Here is a 23,598-nt window from a genome sequence, read left to right as displayed (position 1 = left end):
GGACCCGACACGGCCGGAGCCAGGATCCCACAGGGCTCAGAACCAGGATCCCACACGACTCCGATCCAGGATCCCACACGACTCCGATCCAGGATCCCACAGGACTCAGATCCAGGATCCCACAGGGCTCAGAACCAGGATCCCACAGGGCTCCGATCCAGGACAGCCCCGCCTGCGGTGGGCTCGGAGCCGGGCGCGGCGCAGCAGCCCCGGGATCCGCCGCGGGCAGCGGGACAGAGCCCGCGGTGGGCGGTGGGGAGTCCTGATCCCCTCAGGGGCTGCTGATCCCCCTCTTCCAGGGTATTCCCCCCCCCCCAGAGTTGCCGATCCCCCTCTCCCAGGATCTCCCCTCAGGACACGCCGCCCGCCCTCGCCCGCTCACAGATGGGGATGGCGGAGACGATGAAGGCGTTGCCGAAGAAGAGCGCGGAGGACTTGGCCGAGAGGTTGCGGCTGAAGTCCTGCAGCAGCAGATCCTCCTCGGACTGCTGCCGGCCGCCGGGGCCGCCCTTGGGAGCCATGGCGGGACAAGGCAGCGTCAGCGCGGGCCGAGCGGCTCCGGGTCAGGCGCCACGGGGCGGGGCGGGCCCGGCCGGCCGGGAGCGCTTCCGGAGCGCGGCCCTCCCTCAGCCCGGCCCCGAGCCCGGCCCCGGCCCCATCCCGGCCCCGAGCCCGGCCCCAGCCCCATCCCAGTCCCGATGTAGCCCCGCTGCCCGCGTGGCTGAGGCAGGTGAGTCCCCGGCGGGCGGGATCCCTCCGGGGTGTCACAGTTCGGCTGGGAAGGAGTGGAAATTTCCCGTGTTTTCTCTCGTGTTCTCCCTAGCTGTGAAAATCCCACTCGCCAGCCCCCACAGAAGAGCGTTTCTGTCTTGTTTTAGGCTTTTAGAGCCATTCCTAATCTCCGCAGCTCCACCCCAGCTTGGGGAGCCGTGCAGCGTGCCCTGCTTTTCACTGTTTGTCGTGTTCCCTCTGCAGTTTGTGGTGACAGCCCGCAGAGATTTCGGGGATTAACAGCAGCGTCCTGCACCAGTGGGGAGCGCTTGCCAGTGGGGTGCAGGCGTTGTCCCAATGGCCTGGGCTGCCTGCAGCACTGCTTGTCCCCTGGACTGCCAGTTCTCTTCATATCTTTAACATTTTGATGTAAACTTCATTTAGCAAAGCATGTATTTGTCTAAAATTTAATCCAAGTCATTTCCCCCATTTATTTCCCTCCAGTTACTAGTGTTTTCTGCTTCCAGAAAACACATGAGGTGCATGCCATGAGGAAATGCTATGTGGAAATGAGAGTAAATTTAAATGAGGTTAAATATGATCAAAATGAATTCATTATGATAGAGCTTTATACAACACTTAAGTGCAGTAGGACTCTGCTTTTTGAGCTCATAATAAATTTCCAACAGAGCAGATTTTCAGATGCAGAGTGTGTTGATGCAGTGTGCTAACAGGATCTATTGATGTCATGTTATCTGCAGGCAGCTATGGGAGTTACACTTCTGCTAGCCAGACCTCCGTGCAGGCTTGGAAATCTCTCTCCTGCAGGGATTCCCAGGCTGGATTTGCAGACACACCAGCCCATCAGATGAAGCACAGGAGCTCTGAGGAGCAGCAGGAACACCTGTGAGTACCATGGAGGCCATACCTGTGCACAGAGGGCAGGTGTGCAGTTCCCCAGCTGCCACAGCCAGGGAACCAACCTTCTCCTCATCATGGAATCATGGAATGGGTTGGGCTGGAAGGGGCTTAAAGCTCAGCTCATTCCAGCCTTGCTGTGGGTAGGGATGCCTTCCACTATCCCTGTCCAGCCTGGCCTTGGACACTGCCAGGCGTGAACCTCTCCTGAAGTGATTTCAGCAGTTCCACTTCCACAGGTGGGAAATGCAGTTTGTCTCTTAGGTGGCATTCCCAAATGTGTGCTGAGGATGGCTCTTCAGCAAGAGTGGAGACCAGTCTTGGTTTCCTTGTAAAATGGGTTAAACCCCCAATGTCCCTGCCCATGGCTGGGGGGCTGGAACTGGATGGGCTTTAAGGTCCCTCCAAACCCAAAGCACTTTGTGATTCTAGTAGGAAACATCAGTAATTAATCAATGCTGCCAGTCATGTGAATTTTTTTTGTTAAAGAACATGCTTAGAGTTGTATAAAGTAGTTGGAAACTGTGGGGAAAATTAAGATTATTTCAGGATTTAGATAAGTCATTATCTCTGTCCTTGCCCAGATTTCTTCCTTCCTCTCATCTGGGTAAATTTGTTTTGTGTTGTGGTGGGATGTAATTAAGTCCTTTTTTTTGTGGTTTGGTTTACATGGGAAGGATGCTGTCATTTTGGAATGAAATCTGCCCAGTGACCATCTGTCTCCTCATTAGGATGAAACAGGACATTGATTTAGGCAGTGGAATGATGAAAGATTTTCATGAAAAACAAATGAACGCTTTGCTTTTTTTAAAGCTCCTGGCACTGGCAAACTGTGGCTTCAGGCAGAACTCTGTGTACAGTGAGAGCTTCATACCCTGAGTGTTTCATAGATGCTTCCCCAGAAATAAACTGGGCCAACACTTTATTTATTTGCCAATAAATAAAACAATTCCAGGTTTTGTTTAAGGGCCTAGATTTGTATCTTGGCTAAATCCTTACTCAGAAGCTGTTGAGAATGTGAGACATCAGAAGCAGAGGAGCAATGGCTCCATGACCTGAAAGCGAAAGTTCTCCTGGTAACAGGAAAATGAATGCTGCTGTCTTTGTAACTTAGGAATTAGGTTTCTAGCCAAATTTCTTCTGAAGCACAGCAGCAGTGATAAATATTCTGAAAATACATGGATTGTCTTTACTGCTCTCACTTTTTCTCTAAATTTATAAGGTGGACTAAGCTGAAAAATTTAAATGAGGGCAGTGACCTTTCCTGCCAGGGTTTGTTTTGTGTATTTTATTGTTGTCACTTATGTGTGCTTAGACTCAAGACACCTTTGTGTCAGGTTACTGCAATCTATCATGCAGGAAGGGATTAATGTGCTGAGTTTGGGATCAGCTGATGGGAAATTGTTTAAATACAAAGGAAAGCCTCCTTTGGATGAGCATGACACTCATGAACTAAGCAGCTTCTCTGGAACTGTGTATGGGAACTGGGTGAGTGAGAAGCTTTCCAGTTCTCCTGTGTGCTGTGCTTTTCCTGAAACATTCTGTGGTGTCTGAGGTTTAAAACTGGAGCCATAATCTGGCTGTGTTATTTTCCAGACAAATCAGTCCCTCCATGTGGTTTAGAATCCCAGAGTGGTTTGTGTTGGAGGGGACCTTAAAGCTCATCTCATTTCAAGCCCTGCCAAGGGCAGGGACACTTTCCTCTGGAATGTAGCCCCCAAAAGAGGTGCCTGTCATTTCTGAAGGCTGGGAATTGCTGGATTTCTGTGGCACTTGCTGTTGGTGAAGGCAGCTCAGTGAGTAGCATATGTGACCCATTTTTGATGTCTTGAAATGGTCTCATCTGCTCCAGTTTCCTTCTTTAGCGTTTTTAAGGTTCTTGTGCCTGTGGACCACGTGAATGAAATCATGTCTAGGAATAGATTCAGCCTTGCTCAGCATTTATTCTGGGAAGAGTTTGGAACTGACCACTTTTGAAAAGCAGTATCAGAGGCACTGTTTGGGAAATAACCACATTGCAAAGGCAGTCAAGCAGTCGTGTCCACGTGGGATACTGAGCTTGTGTCCCTTGAGCAGCAGCCCACAAGTGGCTCTGCCATGGTCCTCACACTGGGGCTTTGTGGGGTGATGTGCAGTGGGATGGTCCTGGTCCAGTTCAGCACTGATCCCTGTCAGTGGGAGGGAGTCAGGCAGATGGGATTTCTGAGCCTGGCATGTGTCATCCTGGCACCCACCCACCGCTGCTGCTCCATCCCTCAGCAGTGTGGGAGGGGTTCAGGGTGCTTGGTGCCACTTCCCACCTGTGCCTTCTCTGGGGTTCCCTATTCCTGCAGCCTGGAGCTTGACCAGCACCTGGACTTGAACCACAGGAAAATTTAACCTAGTGTGTAATCAGAAGAGTTGACCATCCCTGTGCTGGTGGTTCCTAAAATGCTAATACCTAAAGTAAGAAGGATGAAGTAAAACTGAAGTGCCATGTGAGGGATGTTTGGCTGTGGGAATAAAAGGGGGTGTTACTGACTACTCATCTCCTGGAACAGTTGGAGATTAATGCATCCACAGAAAACTTTGTGTTTTCCAGTTGGCCAATCAGGGCTCAATTTGAGCCTGCTTAGAGAAAATTCTGCCAAATATTTTCCCAATTTAAAAAGCCACAGGAAATGTGAAAGACAAAAAGTCGTGAACAGAATGAACGTAGCAAGGCAGTGTCCTGTACCCTTCTGGAATGCTGAATCCAGCAACACACAGATGGGTGAATCCCAGCAATAAAGCATTTCTAGTGTGCTCCCACACAGAATTCTTGTGGAAAGAAATAATGTCCAAATGCAGATTCTCATTTGCAGAGCAGAGCATCTCCTCCTCACAGCACTTCAGGCTGTTTCCAAGAGCAGCTGCTGAGCAGAGCAGGCATGTGGCTGTTTCTGCATCATCCTAGGGCTGGTTTCATTTAGGTGTTCTGCAGCCTGGGTCCACCCAGCTGCTCCCTGAGCTTCAGATTTTGGTTCTTCGGTTCCTGCATTTTACAGGAAATAAGTGTTGTTGAATTTAGCATTGGTTTTGTCCGTTCAGTTACTTTATTCTCAGTTTAAGGTGTGTACACTCCTGTTTCCCTCCTTGCTGAGTCATGCAGAGCTTGGGAGGAATTCAAATTTGCGATGCCTCTCCCTCTTCTCTTGTAAGGATTGACCTTTTCCAGGGATGTCTACAGAGATTTTCATTTGAACCTTCAACTTCTCCAGGGTGCTGCAGCTCTCAGTGTTTTACTGGGTAACTAAAGGTTTGCTCCAGGGAGCAGCTCTTAGCTGGTTTTCAGATGTAAAACAGGACAGTGCTGTTACCTTCCAGGCATCCTTTTTTTAACGTGTTGGAAATTTTGGTTAAAGGATGGACTTTATTTGCATGTAGATAGTGAATTACCTGTTTGCTAAATAGAACTAGGTTAATTACATTATTTGGATGCAGATAGTGAACTGTCTGTGTGCTAGGTAGAACTAACTGGTGATTTTAGAAAATATTTCTATTTTAGTTGGCCAACACTGCATTGTAAAGGAACATTCCTGTTTTGTTTAGTTTAAAAAGGGGTTGGCCTAAAGGAGAAGGACCAAAGCACTGCTGTCCACACATTACTGCTCACCTGGTGCCAGAATCCACCTGGGAAGTGTTCTAGAGTTATCATTATCCTTGAAAAGTCTCAAAAGTTCAGTGGTGTTTTAGGAATCAGTTTGTGTTAGTTAAGCATTGGTAAGTGTTGCTTTGGCCTTAACTAAATTTTCAGGGTTTACATGGATTTAAGAGACTTCCACGAGAGGGTGCAGCAGCTCAACAAAATCCCATCTAAACCAAAGGAGCCTGTCCCCACTGTGGGCATATTTTGACTCATTTCATGTATTAATTTGTGTATTTACATCAACTTCCAGATTGGATGGGTGCTTCAGCAAATCAGTTTAATGTCCCAGAGTGTCCCTCCAGTCTGGTACTTTCTGGTGTACAGTGTTACCTGGTCTCAGTCTATACCTGATGCCCTGCAAATGCTCACTGCATGCATTTTAAAAATAAAATGTAGGGCTTTTAAAAAATATTATTGTTTTAGTTTGGAAGCATCATTAATTTTCCCCTCAGACAGGTCCAGCTGCAGAAGGAAACTCCACCTAGAAGACTGAGTTCTGGAGAGACTGCTGACCTGAGTGTGTCTCCTAGAACTTGTTTCTGTTTCTGTTCCGTGCTAAATGATTTCTGGTTCCGTAAGATAGGACTCCCTAAGTGGGGACATCTCAGGAGTGACTGAGCTCCAGCTGGACGGTGCTGCTGTGCTGACATCCTGAAAGCACAGAGGTGCTGTCTGCTCACACAGGCCAAGGGTCAAGGTCCGTTCCTCTGGCTGCGGCACTAAAATACCTCTGCAGAAATGATTAACTCCTAACAAAATTTCCAGGCAGAGAGCCCACCTTGGAATCATGTGTTCCCTGTCCGAATTCATCAGTCCTAAATCACTTCCTGAGATAAGATTATGTGATAGTGAAATAACCAGAAGTGGGGTGATGCTCACGTATAATACATGATTATTTTTTCCTGATAAATGCTGTTTTCACCAAACTTGAGGTATATTCAATAGAAGAAACAGCACACTGTGCTTTCAAAACTTTTAATTACAGTACAAGATATTAAAAGAGGGAGAATTTGAGACCAAGGAAATGAATCTGGTTACTGCCAGCTGCAGATGTAAAAGTTGGGTCTGGATTTAGAAGGTTCCATTGATGAATTGGAACCACTCGAGTTTTTAGACTTTTCTTTTGAGCAGTGTAAAAGAGAAAAATAGGAGGTTTACTAAAAAATCCCCTCCACACAGTGAATATGTCAGGTAACCAGCAAGAAAATTTTTATTTTAAAGATTAGAGCCACCTTCTTCCATTTACCTGCTGTAGATTATCATTTATAAACAGATACGGTCTGGAGATGAATAGAATTAAATTAATGAATAGAAATTAATTAATAAATTAATTTAATGAATAGAAAATTTCATCTTGACATATTTGGACTGTGACGTTTCTGCTTTCCTTGTCTTGAGGACCGACCACAGCAGGTGGAGCCCAGTAGGTGTCAGTCCAGCCAAGGCTTCCTGAGTACAGGTGTGACTAAACCTCTGCTGCCCTCCTGCCTCTTCTTTCCCATTAGTGAAACCTGGCTGGCATCATTTCCCCGTCACAGAGACACAGCCAGCACATCAGAGATTACCTTTTCCCTTCTGTTAACTTTTAATAAATGTCTGCATCGCTGACCTTTCCTTTCCCTGGGTGCTCACCTACCCTGGCTGGCTGGCAAAGGGTAGGGCTTGCAGTGGTATTTGCAGGGGATTAGCATTTGTCATCAAGCATCGGTATGGAAAAGCACAAATCCAGGCACTGGGAGCTGCCTTGAGGAGAAGAATTTGGGAGCTCAGCGTGACCAGACCTGGCTGGGTGCGCTGGGCTGAGCCCCCAGAACCTCCCATGCTCTGGGCTGAGCCCCAGTGGGGGCAGCAGGGGAGGGGAATTCTGCTCCTCTGCCCCCTCAGGTGAGAGCCCACCTGCAGAGCTGCCCCAGCCCTGGGACCCAGCACAGGAAGGATCCGGAGCTGCTGGAGAGTGGCCAGAGATGCTCCAGGGCTGGAGCCCCTCTGCTCTGGAGCCAGGCTGGGAGAGCTGGGGGTGCTCACCTGGAGAGGAGAAGGATCCAGGGAGAGCTCAGAGCCCCTTCCAGGGCCTAAAGGGGCTCCAGGAGAGCTGCAGAGGGACTGGAGACAAGGGATGGAGGGACAGGACACAGGGAATGGCTTCCCAGTGCCAGAGGGCAGGGATGGATGGGAGATTGGGAAGGAATTGTTCCCTGGGAGGGTGGGCAGGCCCTGGCACAGGGTGCCCAGAGCAGCTGCCCCTGGCTGCCCCTGGATCCCTGGCAGTGCCCAAGGCCAGGCTGGACATTGGGGCTTGGAGCAGCCTGGGACAGTGGGAGGTGTCCCTGCCCATAGCAGGGGTGGAATGAGGTGAGTTTTAAGGTGCTTGCACCCCGAGCCATTCCGTGATCTCTTTGTTAGTTGTCAGCACGTTGCTGTTTGTTGGCTTGTATAAAACACTAGAAAGGACAATGAACTTTCCTGTACTGGGATGTGTTTTAGGAAGTGAAGAATGTTCATTGTGCAAGAGTGGAGGTAGAAAAGGAGTTCTGTCACTAGAAAAAGAATGTGTTGGAGCCTGAGAGCTTTGTTGTTTTACCAAAAACATTTAAGTCAGATGTTTCCCCTCTTTCATCAGCAAATCCAAGTGTGCATACTGATTATCCTGTATTTGCAAGTCAGAGTTGTAAATTGCTGCATTCAGCTGGGGCCGTTTACCATCTGAAAGAAATAATTAAAAGCTTTCTTTCTCTTGCTTAAGATTTAAACATGTATTTAAAGATGAGATCATGCTTTCATGGTGGTCAGAGTTTCTTTCTATATTTGTGTGGGGTGGCCTCAGAAATGGGTGTACGAGGGGCTGGTGTGCTGTGTTTCCTTTAATTACATGTTTGTTTCGGAAAAGATGGTTATTCCAAGAACCTGTGTCTTTGCCTGGTTCCATCCTCCCAGCCCCAGTGCAGCAGGAGCTGTGCCCACCCCAGTGTGCAGTTCAGCCATATGTGCCTCTTATTTATAGCTCATGCGTGAAGGGAGCTATTCCAAAGTGGTAATTTCTGTTCTGGTGGTGGCACATAAATACAAGTGTATGTGAGCAGCTCCTTCTCCCTGAACGAGGATGTGACACATCCCAGTCACCCTACTCGGGAACGCTCGAGTCCAGACAAACTGGGAGGCTCTGTCTGATGCTTCAGACACTCAAGAGCTCAATTAATTTACAGATGATAATTTGTCTTCAGCTCCTGCAGATACAGATGCCACCTTTACTCAGCCTCTCTTGAGTCATTCTCTCTCCAACTGCATTGGAGAGAGACTTATTTACAAGGACATGGAGTGACAGGACGAGGGGGAATGGCTTCAAACCGACAGAGAGCGGGTTTAGATTGGAGAAAATTCTTCCCTGTGAGGGTGGGGAGGCCCTGGCACAGAGAAGCTGTGGCTGCCCCATCCCTGGAAGTCCCCGGGCCAGGTTGGATGCGGCTTGGAGCAGCCTGGGACAGTGGGAGGTGTCCCTGCCCATGGCAGGGGTGGCATTGGATGGGCTTTAAGGGCCCTCCCAACCCAAACCAGTCTGAGATTCTGTGATTCTCTGGAGTTCCATTTCTGTAATTTGTTGGGAAAATGGCATATCCTACTGCACTATAAATGCAGCTGTGCAGCATTTTCCAGCTGTGCTGTACAGCTTGTGCCACCTTAAAACAAGTTTCCTTCCAGCTGCCTGTATTTTCTGTATGTGTAATTTCATAAAGTCACTGAGCACAAGGAATGAAAGACTGGCTTTAAAAAGAAAACAAGGACACGAGTTGTGGAAGCCCAGAGTCGTTTGGGATGGAAGGACCTTAAAGCTCATCTTGATCCAGCCCCTGCCATGGGCAGGGACACCTTCCAAAGATCAGCTTGCTTCTAAGCCCTGTCCAACCTGGCCTTGGACACTTCCAGGGATGGGGAGCTACAGCTTCTCTGGGCAAGTAATACAGTAGGTGTCCCAGCAACATAAATGTTACATTCTGAAGTTATTGACTCCTTTATAAGTTATTTTATCTGGCCATTATTAGTGCTGTGCATGCACTGGTTGTGGTTGGCGGCCGTGTGAGCTGCTGGCCGTGTCCCGCTGGGGTTTTCTCCGGGAACAGGCTGTGATTCAGCAGGGAAGCATGCCAGGCCGGCACGGACAGCTGAACCGGCCCCGTGCTCCCTTACACGCACAGCCAGACGGTGACAGCACGGGCATGGCTTTGGGACAAAGGGAGGTTAACTGCTCTTAACCAATTCCAGCCATAAAATACTCTGTAAATAAACAATAGCTGCCTGTAGTGCGTTATCACAGGACGGGCTGGGGTGAGAAGGGACCTTTAAATTCCTCTCGTTCCACCACCCTGCCAGGGGCAGGGACACCTTCCACAGACCTGGTTGCTCCAAGCCCCCTCCAACCTGGCCTTGAGCACTTCCCGGGCTGGGGCAGCCACAGCCTCTTGGGGAAACCTGTTCCACTCCACACTCGCTTTTCCGGAGTGTGTCACCGGCAGGAGCACAGCCCCGATCCGGGCAGCGCCGTGGCAGGGGCTGCGTGTGGGTGCACCAAGTGAGTCAGGGTGACTTTGTTCCGGGATGGGCTCCGTGTTTGTCTCTTACTCATTAATTAGCGCAGCTGGAGCCGCTCGCACCGAGAGCTCGGCGGCGCGGGGAGGGTCAGGGTACCGTCCTTGCGTTCCGTGAGGACGGTGTGTTCCTTCGTGCTGCGTGACTGGAGCGCCCGGGCTGACACGGCTCATTCCCGGCGTGTTCCCGGCCCGTCCCCGGCTCGCGTGCGAGCCCGACGCACGCAGCGCCGTGCTCGGGGACATCCCTCCCTGCCGGGCTGAAACGAAACGCTCGGTGCGTGATAAATGAAATGCGAAGGGGCCTCTCGTCCTATCGCTCTCGGGAACTCCTTCGGGCGGCGCTTTCGGTTCTCGCCGCTGACAGCGGTGCGGGGCGGGGTGCGGCGGCCGGGCGGCCCGGGGTGGGCACGGGGCGTGCTGCAGCCTGGCCGGCGCCGCGGGGGGACCGGCCGGGGGCGGGGGAACCGGCCCGGCCCGCCCGCGCTCCGCCCCGGCCGGCGCTGCCGTCGCAGCTCTCGCGGCAGCGATACTTAAGCGGGCGGCGGAGCGAGTGAGGAGGAGCGCAGCGAGTTGGGGCGGGATGTGCGGCCGGACGCGTCCCTTGGTGCGGACACGGCGGTGCTGACCCCGCACCGGCCGCGGTCAGGGTGTCCCGGCGCGGCTCCGGCACCGCCCCAGCGCCCGCCTCGTTCATTACATCTCCCCCCAGCAGAAAAGTGGTTTCGCTCTGGAGTTACCGTGGATTTGGGTCAGAACGCGGGAGCCGCGCCGAGGGAGCCCGCGCCGGTAGGTCCCAGCTGCGCTGGGCTGGCTGCCCGGCAGCTCCGCCGTCCTCAGGGTCTGTCTCTGGGCTGGTGCTGTTATTGTTTATTGTTGAAACGTGTCTTAAGGCCAGCGGAGTGGCTTTCTTGAGCAGAGGAGGCGCGGCTCGCGTGCGATGGCGAGCGCGATGGCGAGCGCTCGGGGAACGAACCCCCCCGGCGAGGCATCGGCGGCTGCTGAAGCTCGGCGTGCGGGGAGCATCGCTGCGGGGATCGCTCCTGCCTGCTGCTCCCGGGGCCGGCCTGCTGGAATGCTGAGACGGGAATGCCGGCAAAGCCCCGTACTCGTCCTTCTCGCCGCTTTATTTTTAGAGTCGTTGAGGGATCCGGCTCCGCTCACTAAGGCAGTTCTGTAAAAATAGCAGCAAAACTTAAATGCTGATCAAGTGAGGAATATAAATATTGAAATAGCAGCAGAGGTATGGCTGAACAAGATCAGAAGTCACTTGCTCAGCACCTTGGCACTGCAGGGGTCCTTGAGACCTGGCCGATCCTCTTGCTCCTCGCCAGGGCGGTGAGACCTGGGCTGCATGAACGGGAACATCCCATTCTCTTTGGAGTCGAGGATTTTTAAACCCTTGGAGTTACTTGAAGGTGCCTTTGGTGGTTTGGAGGAATTGCCTGGTGTCTGTGGAAGAATAACAGATGCACCGATGACTTTGGGTTTAACTGCCAAACAGATATACCACTTGCTTTAAATTTAATCTAAAAAATGGGAAAATTTGAGAGGTACAGCTTTTTTTTTTCTTTTTCCTGGCAATCCTGACGTGCTGTTTCCCAGGGAAATGGAAAAGCCTTACAAATGAATGTTCCAAAATACGGAAGACTCAATGAGAAATTTTCCAGAGCAAATCATCAGTAGTAAGAGATTATTGCCAAATTTTCTCTGTTTTCTGGGATTTTGTTTTGAAGTGAGGAGTAACTTTGCTCGGAATGCATTTATCCAGGAAGTAATCCTTAATGTGCTCCACTCTGAGCATTGAGCCTGCATATGAGATTGAAGCAGGTTTAATTAAATGTAATCAAATATTGCAGGATTCCTGATTAAAAGGCGTAGCACCTGCTTTTGGTGACGTACGAGACACACTGCTTATTTGTGCTTTAAAAAAATACACTTCTGCAGTTTGCAAATAATGTTTTTCTCAGTTCCTGAGTAACTACCACCCTTCTGTTTGCTTCCCTGCCCTGTTTTAATTCCTGTTGCCCAGCGTGGCGAGAGGCAGAGGAGCGCGGTGTGTCACCACCGGGTGACCGGGTGCCAAAGAGCAGGGCCACGGGGGGTGCGGGCGGGGACAGGGCGGCGGCGGCCGGAATGGGCTGTGAATTGCTCAGAACCACGCCGGGGTGACATCCTGGCCCCCGCTGAAGCCCGTGTGAAGTTCGCCGCGGGTTTCCGCGCAGCCAGCGGCTCCCCGGCGGTGCTGCCGGTGGGAGTGGGAGGTGGCACGAGGGAGGACACATGCGAATGGAATGGGAATGTGTAGGTTTGCTCCTCTGGTGGGAGAGGAAATGGTGCAGGAATGTCTGAAATGTGGGGGGGACTTGTCTCATGCTCCTCAGGTCTGTGTGTGAGGGAGGCACAGAAATCAGCGCTGTCATGTTCGCTTTTGTGGAGTAGAATGAATCCAAGTGCTCTTGTTTATTGAACATCCTGACAGGGAGGAGGCGTCGGACCACCCCCCTTTCCTGCCCACCCTCGGGGGACTGTGTGCGTGCCTGAGTGTCTCAGAGCCTGGATGTGCGGGGAGATGAGGAGTGTGGGTTTGGGATTAATTAGCCGGAGTTTAGCTGTTTTCAAGCTTTACGTGCCTGAGGGCTACCCGCAGTCACAGCGAGGGGAGGAGTTTGCTGTTGCTGGCTCGAAATCCTCTCCAGGGGTGATCTTGTTCGTGTTAACCATGAGCAATTAGAGAGATTAACTGTCTTGTTTTCTTTTCTGCCCTAGATTGATTCTTGGGAGGCTCTGGGACATTTGAAAGTGATTTGGAGAGAGCAAAGTCTGTGTCCGATGGACACCGAACCCCAGCCAGCGTGTGTGGTGCCCCAGGCTCCCTGCCCAGGAATGAAGTGCTCTCCTTCAGAGGACTTTTCTCCTCAGGTGAGGCTGTCTGAAAAGATCCCACCTGTGAAGCCTTGCTTCAAGAAGAAGCAGCAAGTGCAGAAGAGACTGGATACACAAGCTCTGCGGGCTTTGCGGCCGATCTTTACCAGCTTGCTGGGAGCTGGCACCTTGGGTAGGGTCTTCGTGCCCCGAGGCCAGCGTGGTGGCCATGGTGATTTATGTGAACCTGCTGTGAAAAAGACTCTGGACCTCGGTACCTCTTGCCCCCAGACAGAAAATAATGTGACTGTGCTGATGCCAGCAGCTCCAGATGTGCAGGGTCAATTGCCAGGAGCTCATCCTTCCCCCGGGCATCGTGAGCGGGGCGTCCAGTCAGGAGAGCAAAGTTTCTCCCCAGAAACGCCTGGAACTGCTGCTGATAATGGTAATGAATCATTCCAGGATCATCCTTTGCACCCAAGTGCTAGTGATGGTGCAGCTTGTCCTTTGTTCCCTGACAAGGTTCTGGAAAGCTACACATCTAGCTTACTGCAGGAGAACAGCTGTCCCATGCAATACAACTTGACCCCGAGCAATAAATTCAGTGCTGGGATATTTCAGGATAAAAGTGAAGAAGCTTCCCTTGACCTGGTGTTTGAGCTCTTGAACCAGCTGCAGTATCACACCCACCAGGAGGATGGGATTGAAATCTGTGTGGATTTTCTCCAGGGCACTTGTGTTTATGGCAGTGATTGTCCCAAGCATCACACAGTGTTACCCTATCACTGGCAGGTGAGGAGGACAGTAACTCAGAGGTGGCAAAGTGTGACCAACGATTCCCAGGAGCACCTGGAAAGGCTTTACTGCAACCCTGACAATGACAAGATCAAAGTCAAGTATCGGTAGGTAACTGAATTTACTCCTTTGCTGGGAAGGGTGCAGAAATTTAACAGGATGTGCCTCTTTTTTCCCTGATATTTGTGTCCAAGTGTGTTAGAAACCCTGGGATGATGTTTCCTGATTTATAGCCAACAAGTTTAACTCAACCAAAAATTCTTGTACACCTGTAAAACTGTTGTTTAGCATCTGGAATGTGTTCTTTGAGGACTTGGCGTGCGTGAAATAAGAAAACTTCAGCTCTGTAGGAATTCAGAGACTGTTGTGCAATGCTGTGCTTGTTCTTGGTGTTCCTAATTAGTCTTTTCTCTGCATTAGACAAAGTGGCAGCATGAAAGAGCCTTGGCAGCGCTGGGGACAGGAATGACAGAGCAGTTGCTCTCTGCCACTGTGAACACAGACTGGCTGTGCACTCCCAGCACAGTCTGTGCCATTCCACCCCAAGCAGCTAAACCAGAGGGGAGCTCTGGGGAGACCTTTGGAAATGTCGTATCACTGCGAGTAAAGGGGGGTGTTTCAGCTAATTCCCTGTGAGCAACCTGAGCCACCCTGGCAGAAATGCTGATCATCTCCACTATTAAAGCAGCTATTGAAGTTATTGTTTTCTCTGTACAGAGCTGTGTTTATTGACTCATTTTCTAAAATTAGCCAACAGCTGTTAACTTGATGTGGTTGTGTGACCGGTGCACCCCGAGAGCTAAAACTTCTTCAGCTTCTCCCCTGCAGGTTCCACTTTGAGGAGCAGTGGGGAGGAGTGATGTTTACAGGGTCCAGTCAGTGCAGGGTGCGGGCTGGTTTGGTTTCTTTTCTGGAGGAAGTGTGTGATGCACATTGTGGCAGGGCAGATAAGAGAGGAGAAGTTTGCCAGGCTGGCACAGCTCCAGTTCTCAGCGATGCTTCTGTAGTGAAAACTTCACACTGCCTTTGCCACACTCCCCAAATCCTTCGGGGTTCTGCTCACTGTCTCTTCTTCCAGTTCCTGAAGGAGTTATATCCGTGCTTTCTCAATATTTTATTTTCATTTATTAAGCTGAGATTTCTCATTTGGCACCAGAGACCAAATCTAGTGCTTAAAGTCAGCATTAGTCTTTACTCTCACTTAATTTGATGCTGGATTAGACACTAAATTCAGCCTTTTTCATAGACTCAAACTGGTCTGGGATGGAAAAGACCTTAGAGATCACCCAGTGCCAGCCTCTGCCATGGCAGGGACACTTTCCACTATCCCAGGTTGCTCCAAGCCCTGTCCAGCCCGGCTTTGGACACTGCCAAGGATCCAGGGGCAGCCACAGCTTCTCTGGGCAACCTGTGCCAGGGCCTTTTTAGTGATGGCAATATCAGAATATGGATACTCCACACTAAAAACGAAGTAGGATATGTAGTAGGGAACAACCATATTTTATAGAATTGTCTCGAAGAAATATGCCAGTCTTCAAAAAAATTGAAAAATCTTTTAAGTGCATAGCAGATAAAATTTGCTTTTACAACAAACTTGTATTTCCCAAGTATTTGAAATTATTTCTGAAAACAAAATAGCACAGCCAGAGCCAAGCCCATTAAATGATTTAACTTTGAGCTCTGTGCAAATGAGCAAATGGTTTTCTTTTAGAAGTTGTGTCACCAAATCCATCACTGCACATGAGCTCTGTGTCCTAAAGGATGGACTTGGGAGTGTTACTGGTAAAGGACACAGTGCTTGGTCATGGCTTAGTCATCCCCAGCCTGGGAAGCTGCTGTGCAGTGACATCGCCCTTGCACTGGGTGTGCAGGTCCCAGCCTGGTGGGGCTGCTGGGCCTGAGGAACACGGAGTTTCTGCCTGTCTGATCCAACTGGGGACAGGGTTGGCAGGTGTGTGCCAGAGACAGAACGTTCCCTCGGTGTGAGGGAAGGCAGAGGAGCAGCGTGGGCTCGGGACAGCCCGGTGGGACACTGCCCTTGGGATGAGGCACAGCCTGGGAGTGCAGACCTGACCTTGTTGGGCTGAGTGGGTTCTGCCAAACTGCAGATTTACACTGAATATTGGGGAAAAATTCCTCCCTGTGAGGGTGGGCAGGCCCTGGCACAGGGTGCCCAGAGCAGCTGGGGCTGCCCCTGGATCCCTGGCAGTGTCCAAAGCCAGGCTGGATGGGGCTGGGAGCAGCCTGGGATAGTGGAAGGTGTCCCTGCCCATGGCAGGGGTGGAATCAGCTGAGCTTTAAGATCCCTTCCAACCTTGGAAGAGCTTCGCGTGTCAATAAGCATCAGTGAGACCTTTGGAGTGAAGTTCTATTTAAGACCAGAGCTGCTGATTTCAAACTTTGAGTCTGATCCTCCTTAGAGCTTTGACTTGCCAAGGTTTTAAGCCAGGTTTTGAGGTGGGAGGTCAGTGTTCTACTGTGTATGATTGCCAGCTTCTTCTTATGCAGCATCACGTTGTGTGAGGAGAACCTGGCAGGTGTGGGGAGCTCCAGCTGCCCGGTGGTCCCTGCAGGCTGCTGCCCGTGTCCCGCGTGTGCTGCGTCTCCGGGGAGCTGCGAACGTGCCCCGCCAGCGCCGCGTCCCGTGGTTACGGCATTATTTGTTAAAGCCATTAATCTCCCGTGGTCAGACGAGCTTTGCAGGCCTGTCTGCTCCCTGGCAGCCGGCAGGAAACGCCTGCTCAGCACTTTGCCTGGCCAGCAGGGCTGCTGTTTATCCTGCTGCGTGTCCCACACGGTCTGGGCGGCGTGGCGAGTGGGATTGCAGCGTGCGCGCGGAATCCTGGCACCAGCGCTGCCCCCAGGGAGCCGGGCCCTTCCAGAAAGTGTTGGGCTATCAGCTCAATTAGGGAATGAGCTCTAAATTAGGGTGTTCTTCAAGGAGCTATTTATATAAACCTGCCTTCCTCTTAATTATTGGGATGAGTAATGATGGAGATAAGTTATTGAGATGAATATTGTAAAATATACATTAAGCTGTTGCCTCTCACCTAAGGGAATGTGATCTCAGAGGAGTGGTAAACCTTGTTTAGTTACTTTTTAATGCAACTCCTTCAGCTACTTCTTGCAGTTTGGCCTCAAACTGAGTATTTGTCATAAATTACTTATGTTTTTTGTATTCTTAAGTCTGCCAACTATGTAGAGCCACATACCAAGCTATCTGAAAAATGGGGGAACATCAACTTAAGCAGGTTAAAGTACTTGGAAGCACTCGGGTTTTCTTCCTAGATGTGAGGAGAGGCCCTGGAGAAGTTCCAGCTTGCAGCAGAGAGAGCAGTGCCAAGTGCCGCTTTCCAGCGGGAGATGCCCACGTTGGGATATTTTAAGATGCTCTTTGCTGAGGGGAAATACTTGGCTGAGGAGCTGAGCAGGTTTCCCCACACACACACCTGTCCTATCATGCGCACATTGCTTTTCAAAGCAAGCAACAGCATTAGAGATTACAGGGGGATTTGTTTAAAAAAACCCTGCGGTTCCTGACCCAACAGTTCCCCCCGCTTTGGCAGAAAATTCCACTCTTTCTCTTGGCAAAAAGGTCTCCCAGCTCGCCTGACACAGCAGCTTCTTGCTGTTGCTTTGATTTCGTTCCTTTTTCTTTCTTTTTCCTATAATTTCCGTAAGTTTTATGAAATGGCTCCTTCGAGCTAAAAGAGAGGCCAGGGTGGAACGGCTGCAGTGAGGGAAAAGCAGGTGGGTCTGCAGTGGGGCGTGTTGTGCCTGGGAGCTGTTCTCTCCCTATGCACTCTGGGTTCCTGGGTGAAGTCCGAGTAAATAGCAACAGGACAAGAGGAAACTCAAGCTGTCCTGGGGAGGTTCAGGTCGGATATCAGGAGGAATTTCTCCATGGAAAGGGTGGTCAGGCACTGGAAGGGTCTGTCTGGGGAGGTTTGGAGTCTCCATCCCTGGAGGTGTCCAAGGAATGAGTGGACATGGCACTCAGTGCTCTGGGCTGGGGACAAGGTTGGACTCGATGTTCTTGGAGGTCTTTTCCAACCGAAATGATTCCATGACTCTGTGACCACGGTGTGTTCCAGTGGAGTTATCAGTGGGCATGCAAAGGGACTGGGAAGGAAGGGCATGGACACAGTGAAATGTACAGGAAACTGGTTTTCCTTCATTCCTCTGTGTGTGGGATGGCTGCATCTCTGGTGCTGACAGAATGTGCTTGATGTGTTAAAATCATACAGAGCACAGCGGAGGCATTTCAGGCATGGAATCACGGAATCAGAGTGGTTTGGCTTGGAAAAGTCCTTAAAGCCCATCCAGTGTCACGGCTGCCACAGGCAGGGACACCTCCCACTGTCCCAGGCTGCTCCAAGCCCTGTCCAACCTGGCCTGGGACACTGCCAGGGATGGGGCAGCCACAGCTGCTCTGGGGCAGGAGTTGTTTGGGGAGTTCTGCAGGTCCCTGGCCCATTAAATAGTTAAATTTCAGAAGTTTTCTGTGTGATCCACACAGCTGCCACAGTGTGTGAGATAAGGCATGTGTTAGTGATAACACGGAGATGAGAAACCAGCTGAGAGTCCCTCTGCCTGAATTTGGGGGAGGTTCTTGGCTGTACCCTCTGAGAGGTTTGGAGCTGCTTTTCATTCCTTTCTAGGAGGAATGCAAGAGCCTCGAAAGAAACTCCTGTGAAGTGATTCTGGCAGTGTTTGCCTTGTGCTGTGTGGGTTCCTTTTTGCTGCGCTTTGGAGCACCAAAAAAGCACCATTTCCGTATGAAATGAAACTAATTGGCTCCTAGCTGCACAAACGCAGGGAAGCCCTGAGTGCTGTGTGGAGCAGCCGAGGAACCAGCAATCACTGTCATCCCTCCTCTTGTTTCCTGTCAACAAACAGATTGCAGATTGGGGAACAGCTGTCACCTGGCTGCAGGTTGAGGTCAGGCTGTTCCCTGGCAATCTGAAACAAAGGTCTGGGATGGCTGCAGGGATTGCTCACAGGAGCTGCTCCCAGGTAATGCAGCAGGCACAGTGCTGTGACAGGACTGCCCTGTCTGGGACCAAGGGCGAGCACAAAGAGGCTCTGACAATTATTTGCTCAGCAGGAGCAGTGATCAAGAAGTTCCTTCCTGCTGGGTACTCGGATTTGTTGAAATCAGGAGGGATTTGAGCTGAGTAGTAATTGAGAATCTGATTCTTGTAGTCATGTGTACACAGGAGTGCTATTTTTTGGGGGGGAAGCTGTTTGTGGAAGGTGTGACAATGAGCATTCATTTTTAGGAAAAGCCTGGAGTGCCAGGACAAGGGGCAATGAATTCCCACTGCCAGAGGGCAGGGATAGGTGGGATATTGGGAAGGAATCCCTGGCAGCTGTGGCTGCCCCTGGATCCCTGGCAGTGTCCAAGGCCAGGTTGGACACTGGGACAGTGGAAGGTGTCCCTTACCATGGCAAGGGTGGTACTGGATGGGCTTTAGGGTCTCTGCCTGTATCAGCTCTGCAGCCACTCAGAGCTGTGCTTGTGCTCCTCTAAAACATCAATAGTTTAGGTTGGAAAGGGTCCTTAAAGGTCATCCAGTCCCACGCCCTGCCAGGAGCATCTTCCACCGATTTAACAATGAAAGCAAACAAACAAACCTCTCCCAAACACATCCACATGCGGAGCAGCTCAGAGCCCTTTAACCCAGCAAGCCTGGACAGGGACACCGTGTTTGTGCTCCCCTGCAAAGGAGGGGAGCTGGGGTTTGAGTCACGAAATAGGGTGGAATCCTTGGGAGAGGGGGATGTGCTCCACACCCTCATTGCTGTGGAGTTTTAGAACTTTCCAGTGCCTCACAGCCCAGGCCCCCCCAACCCAGGACCTCGTGTTCAGGAGTGGGTTCTTGGGAAGAACAAACAACTTCTGGTACAGTCTCTTCTCCTCCAGCAGCCCTGCCCCAAGGACTTCCTGATCCAGAGCTGGGGGGGAGAGAGCTGGGGGGCTTACTATTTTTATTTTTATTTTCCCTGCCAGGCATTCGTCTAAGCTGTGTGTATGTATGTACACATACACATATATATGGGCCAGTGTGTCAGCAATTGTTTCAGATTTACAAGCTGGCCCTCCTCGCTGTGAAAATTCCAGGAGATTGCTTTTCCAAGCACCCCAGTCACCAATTGTACAGGCAGGGAAAAACAGTCTTCCCAACTTCTAGAAAATAAACACGGGAAAAGCAGCAAAGCCACTGCTTTTGGATTCTTTTGTCCCCTAGGATGGAGCCTTTCAGCTGAGAGAGAAGTGTGTCTGTAGCACCTCTGCCATTCTGAGGTCTCACCTCCCACGTGGCCCACGGTCACCACAGAGAGAAGCAGCGTGACTTGATGAGGGGGCAGATTCAGTAAAATCTGGAGCTAATTTGCTGCCCTGGCACCTGCTGCCCCTCTCTTGGGGTTGAAATGAGGACACACTGCTAAGGTTGAGGCTCAGATGGGTTGCTTGTGCTCTTGCCCTGCTGCAGAGGTTGCTGTGTGCCTTCCACAGGCCGTGCAGCCCAGTCCTGGTTATTGCTGTGCTTTCACTGCTGTGTTGGGAAGAGCTGTTGGTGCACATCCCTTGGGAGTGTTCCCTGGGCCTTTTCCTCCCACTGTGGCTTTCGATGGGAGCACATTTGGTTCTGCTGTCTGAGCTCTGCTGTTGCTATTTCAGTACCTGTGCTTCAGAATTAAACTCTTGGCTGGGTGTCCAGCTCTGGCACAGGCTGCCTGCTGGAGTCCCCATCCCTGCAGGGATTGAACAGCCCTGGGGATGTGGCACTTGGGGACGTGGGTCAGTGGTGGCCTTGGCAGTGCTGGGGCAATGGTTGGCCTCGATGGTCTGAGAAGGCTTTTCCAATTTAACCAAACCTGTGATTTCTCTGATCTTTTAAAGCCAATATCCTTTAAGAGACATTTGGTTTCAGACAGGAGTTTAAACTCTCAGTCCCCCGCCCAAAGCTGGGCACATCTCTGGGAGAGTCCTTCCCCTGCAGCTTCAAACAGGTGTACAAACAAGATGAAACCTTGCTGCTCTTGTGTGACCAGGAAGTGCAGGTGCCTGACTTGTCTCCTGCAGTAACTGAGCTCCGTGTGACTCTCCCAGCCCCGAGTGCAAAACCTTCTCGTGCCTGTTTGGCTCTTTGAAGCCCCTGAGGTCCCCGGGTTGTTGCTGGTGCAGAGAGGAACTAGCTTAGTCAGAGAGAGAACGTGGCCAGTTTCAGCATGGCAGGGTGTCTGAGCGTGTGCTGAGTGTCACAGCTGTTCTGATGGGAACAGGGTTTCATTTCCTGCTCGGCCCCTGCCGCTCGCAGCGTTTCTGTTTTTTTCTGAACCTGTTTGCGGTAACTCACGGCACGTCCCCGAACTCGGAGAGCAGTTTCAAACCACATGTATTTTCAGAGCACTTACAAAACAGATTTCTCTACTCATCTATTTGTACATAACATCTCGAGAGTGTTTGCCTTGCTGAAGGGAAAGAGCCTGGGGGATTCACGCATTAGGCTGAAGTTCTTCAGAAGGATGGAAGGAAGAGCCCAAATATCCTTATTTTGGCTGCATTCATCTGAAAAAGTTCATCAGTGTTATAACTCACCAGTCGATGAACCTGCTCAGTCCAGTGTCCTGGGAAGTTTATACCTTTGTGTTATTTCTTAAGTTTAGGGAACAGAGAAAATGGAACTTATTCGTGGGGTCATGTTCTGCTGTTGAGATCTCGTGGAGTTTTATTCTGAACTGTGCTGTTCTGCAGCACCAAATTTGGGCTGTGTGCCCTGTTCTTCCGAGAGTTCAACGTGCTCATTCTCTCTGTGCAAATAGTTCCACTGAACTGCTTTATTTTATAAATAGAGACCTTTATTTGGTGAGTTGGTGAGGAGAAATTCTTCAGAAATCTCTGTTCTCACCTCTCGAAGAGTCTCTGTGGGACCTTAACAAGAGCACAAAGTGCCAGGACAAGGGGAATGGCTTCAAACTGCCAGAGGGCAGGGTTGGATGGGAAATTGGGAAGGAATTGTTCCTGTGAAGGTGGGCAGGCCCTGGCACAGGGTGCCCAGAGCAGCTGGGACTGCCCCTGGATCCCTGGCAGTGCCCAAGGCCAGGCTGGACATTGGGGCTTGGAGCAGCCTGGGACAGTGGGAGGTGTCCCTGCCCATGGCAGGGGTGGGATGGGATGAGCTTTAGGGTCCCTCCCAACCCAAACCATTCCATGATTCTAGGACTTTGGAGAAGTAATTTTAGTCTGGCTGAGTATCCATCCTTCCCACAGGCAATTGGGAATAGTCATTCCTACCTCGGCAGTGGATGAGCTCAGGCTCTGTGGTGTTTGCAGGGGGTTTGACAAACATTTCTGTGGGGAAGGGCAGCTGTGTTTGCAGCCCGGGTTTCATGCTGCTCGTGCAAGGGGCAGTGGGAGGAACCTGGGCCCCACCAAGGATTTGAATGCATTTCCTGCTTTCCAAACCTCTGACAAACTGCAGCCTTCAGAACCTGCTCCTGCCACACTGACTCTTCCAGGAATAACAACACCAGATATGATTTTACATCATGTTAGCTACAAAATTCTTCTTTACATGGAATCATCAAATGGTTAGACTTGGAAGGGACCTTAAAGCTCATCCAGTGCCACCCCTGCCGTGGGCAGGGACACCTTCCACTGTCCCAGGCTGCTCCCAGCCCCAATGTCCAGCCTGGCCTTGGGCACTGCCAGGGATCCAGGGGCAGCCCCAGCTGCTCTGGGCACCCTGTGCCAGGGCCTGCCCACCCTCACAGGGAAGTATTTCTCACTAATATCCAATCTAATCATGTTTTACACCTAATAATAAATTATTTGGGATAATAAGATGGGATTTAAGGTCCCTCCCAACCCAAACCATTCTGGGATTCTACACCTCAGACAAGTGCTGGGTTTGAGGTTTTGTCCCTCTGTGCTGAAAACCATGTGTTTAATGGAATACAAAAGGTGAGAATTGTCTGTTTTTCCCGCTCTTTGCAGGGGCCAGGAGTTCTGGGTGGATCTGAACCTTATGAAATTATATGAAAGTGCAGAGTTCGACCAAATGCGGCGCCTGTCCACAGCCTCCTGCCCCAGCTCCAGCTCCAGCTGCTACACGGTGTGGAAGTACTTCTGCAGGGACCACTTTGGCTGGAGAGAGTACTCAGAGGTATGGCCCCCTTCCCTGCCCTGGAGCCCTGAGCCCTCCTTGCAGTGCACACTAAATACGTACATGTTCAGCCTGGTTCCTCTGCAGACACTCTGGGAGGTGATTTGGAGTTACTCTGAGGATGAGGAGGGTCAGTGTTCAACTGAGAAAGCAATGAAGGCACAGCTCTGCTGGCCTGGGTTATGGTTCTGTGATCCTTGAATTAGCCCTGAAAGCACCGGGGACGTGAGGGCTGGCCAGGCTGTCACACTGGAGAGCAAAGCAGCTTGTGGCAATACCAAGGGAGCCCTCCTGGAGCCTGATCTGGTTTTGTGACAGTGGCACCGTTTCTGCAGCCTTTAGAGCACCACCTCCACTCACCTTGGCAGCTTTTCATTGATTGCCCTGTCCCCAGAGCTCTGCTGAGGCAGGACAGGCACTGCCAGAGCTGTGGGGTGCAGCTTGGAATGAAACCTCATCAGCATTGGCAGTCCCAGAAATAATTCCTGAGTGTAAGAACTGGAGAGAGCTGGGCAGAAATACCACAAATGACAGGTTTAGGGTGTTTGAGCTGCGAGGAGAACCACAGGGCCTGGCTTTGTGCAGTGTAGAACAGGAATGTGAACTTTGGAGCGTGCGGTTTCTCACGTGTGCATTTCCCTTCCCCGTTTTACCCCCCGTGTTTTACCCCCCGTGTTTTACCCCCCGTGTTTTACCCCCCGTGTTTTACCCCCCGTGTTTTACCCCCCGTGTTTTACCCCCCGTGTTTTACCCCCCGTGTTTTACCCCCCGTGTTTTACCCCCCGTGTTTTACCCCCCGTGTTTTACCCCCCGTGTTTTACCCCCCGTGTTTTACCCCCCGTGTTTTACCCCCCGTGTTTTACCCCCCGTGTTTTACCCCCCGTGTTTT

At 51.0% G+C, this 23,598-nt stretch overlaps 2 protein-coding genes across 5 annotated transcripts in view; one reads left to right on the top strand and one right to left on the bottom strand.

Annotated features, from left to right (window-relative positions):
• Window positions 1–628, bottom strand: part of SSR3 (signal sequence receptor subunit 3) — a 3,457-nt gene extending 2,829 nt beyond the window's left edge. Inside the window, exon 1 of the mRNA XM_042042033.1 lies at window positions 383–628. Coding sequence (XP_041897967.1) covers window positions 383–521 — 139 coding nt within the window. The 5' untranslated portion in view covers window positions 522–628. The remainder of the gene's footprint in view (window positions 1–382) is intronic.
• A 31-nt stretch (window positions 629–659) lies between these two features.
• The window catches only part of LOC121670975 (TCDD inducible poly(ADP-ribose) polymerase), a 26,758-nt gene continuing 3,819 nt past the window's right edge, over window positions 660–23,598 (top strand). The window contains exons 1-4 of one of the 4 annotated variants that reach the window (XM_042042029.1): window positions 660–730; window positions 1,473–1,617; window positions 12,646–13,643; window positions 22,541–22,709. In XM_042042029.1, coding sequence (XP_041897963.1) covers window positions 12,709–13,643; window positions 22,541–22,709 — 1,104 coding nt within the window. In that variant the 5' untranslated portion in view covers window positions 660–730; window positions 1,473–1,617; window positions 12,646–12,708. Of the gene's footprint in view, window positions 731–1,472; window positions 1,618–10,426; window positions 10,666–10,833; window positions 11,430–11,470; window positions 11,562–12,645; window positions 13,644–22,540; window positions 22,710–23,598 lie in introns of those variants that run through there. The other 3 variants (XM_042042032.1, XM_042042030.1, XM_042042031.1) reach the window with 3 other exon arrangements.

The sequence above is a fragment of the Corvus kubaryi genome, unplaced genomic scaffold (genome assembly GCF_017639235.1).
Source record: "Corvus kubaryi isolate FWS band 111438036 unplaced genomic scaffold, C.kubaryi_AGA036_p1.0 37397, whole genome shotgun sequence".
NCBI classification, from domain to species: domain Eukaryota; kingdom Metazoa; phylum Chordata; class Aves; order Passeriformes; family Corvidae; genus Corvus; species Corvus kubaryi.
Note: the sequence above shows the minus strand (reverse complement) of the source record. Positions and strands in the feature narration are given on the sequence as shown.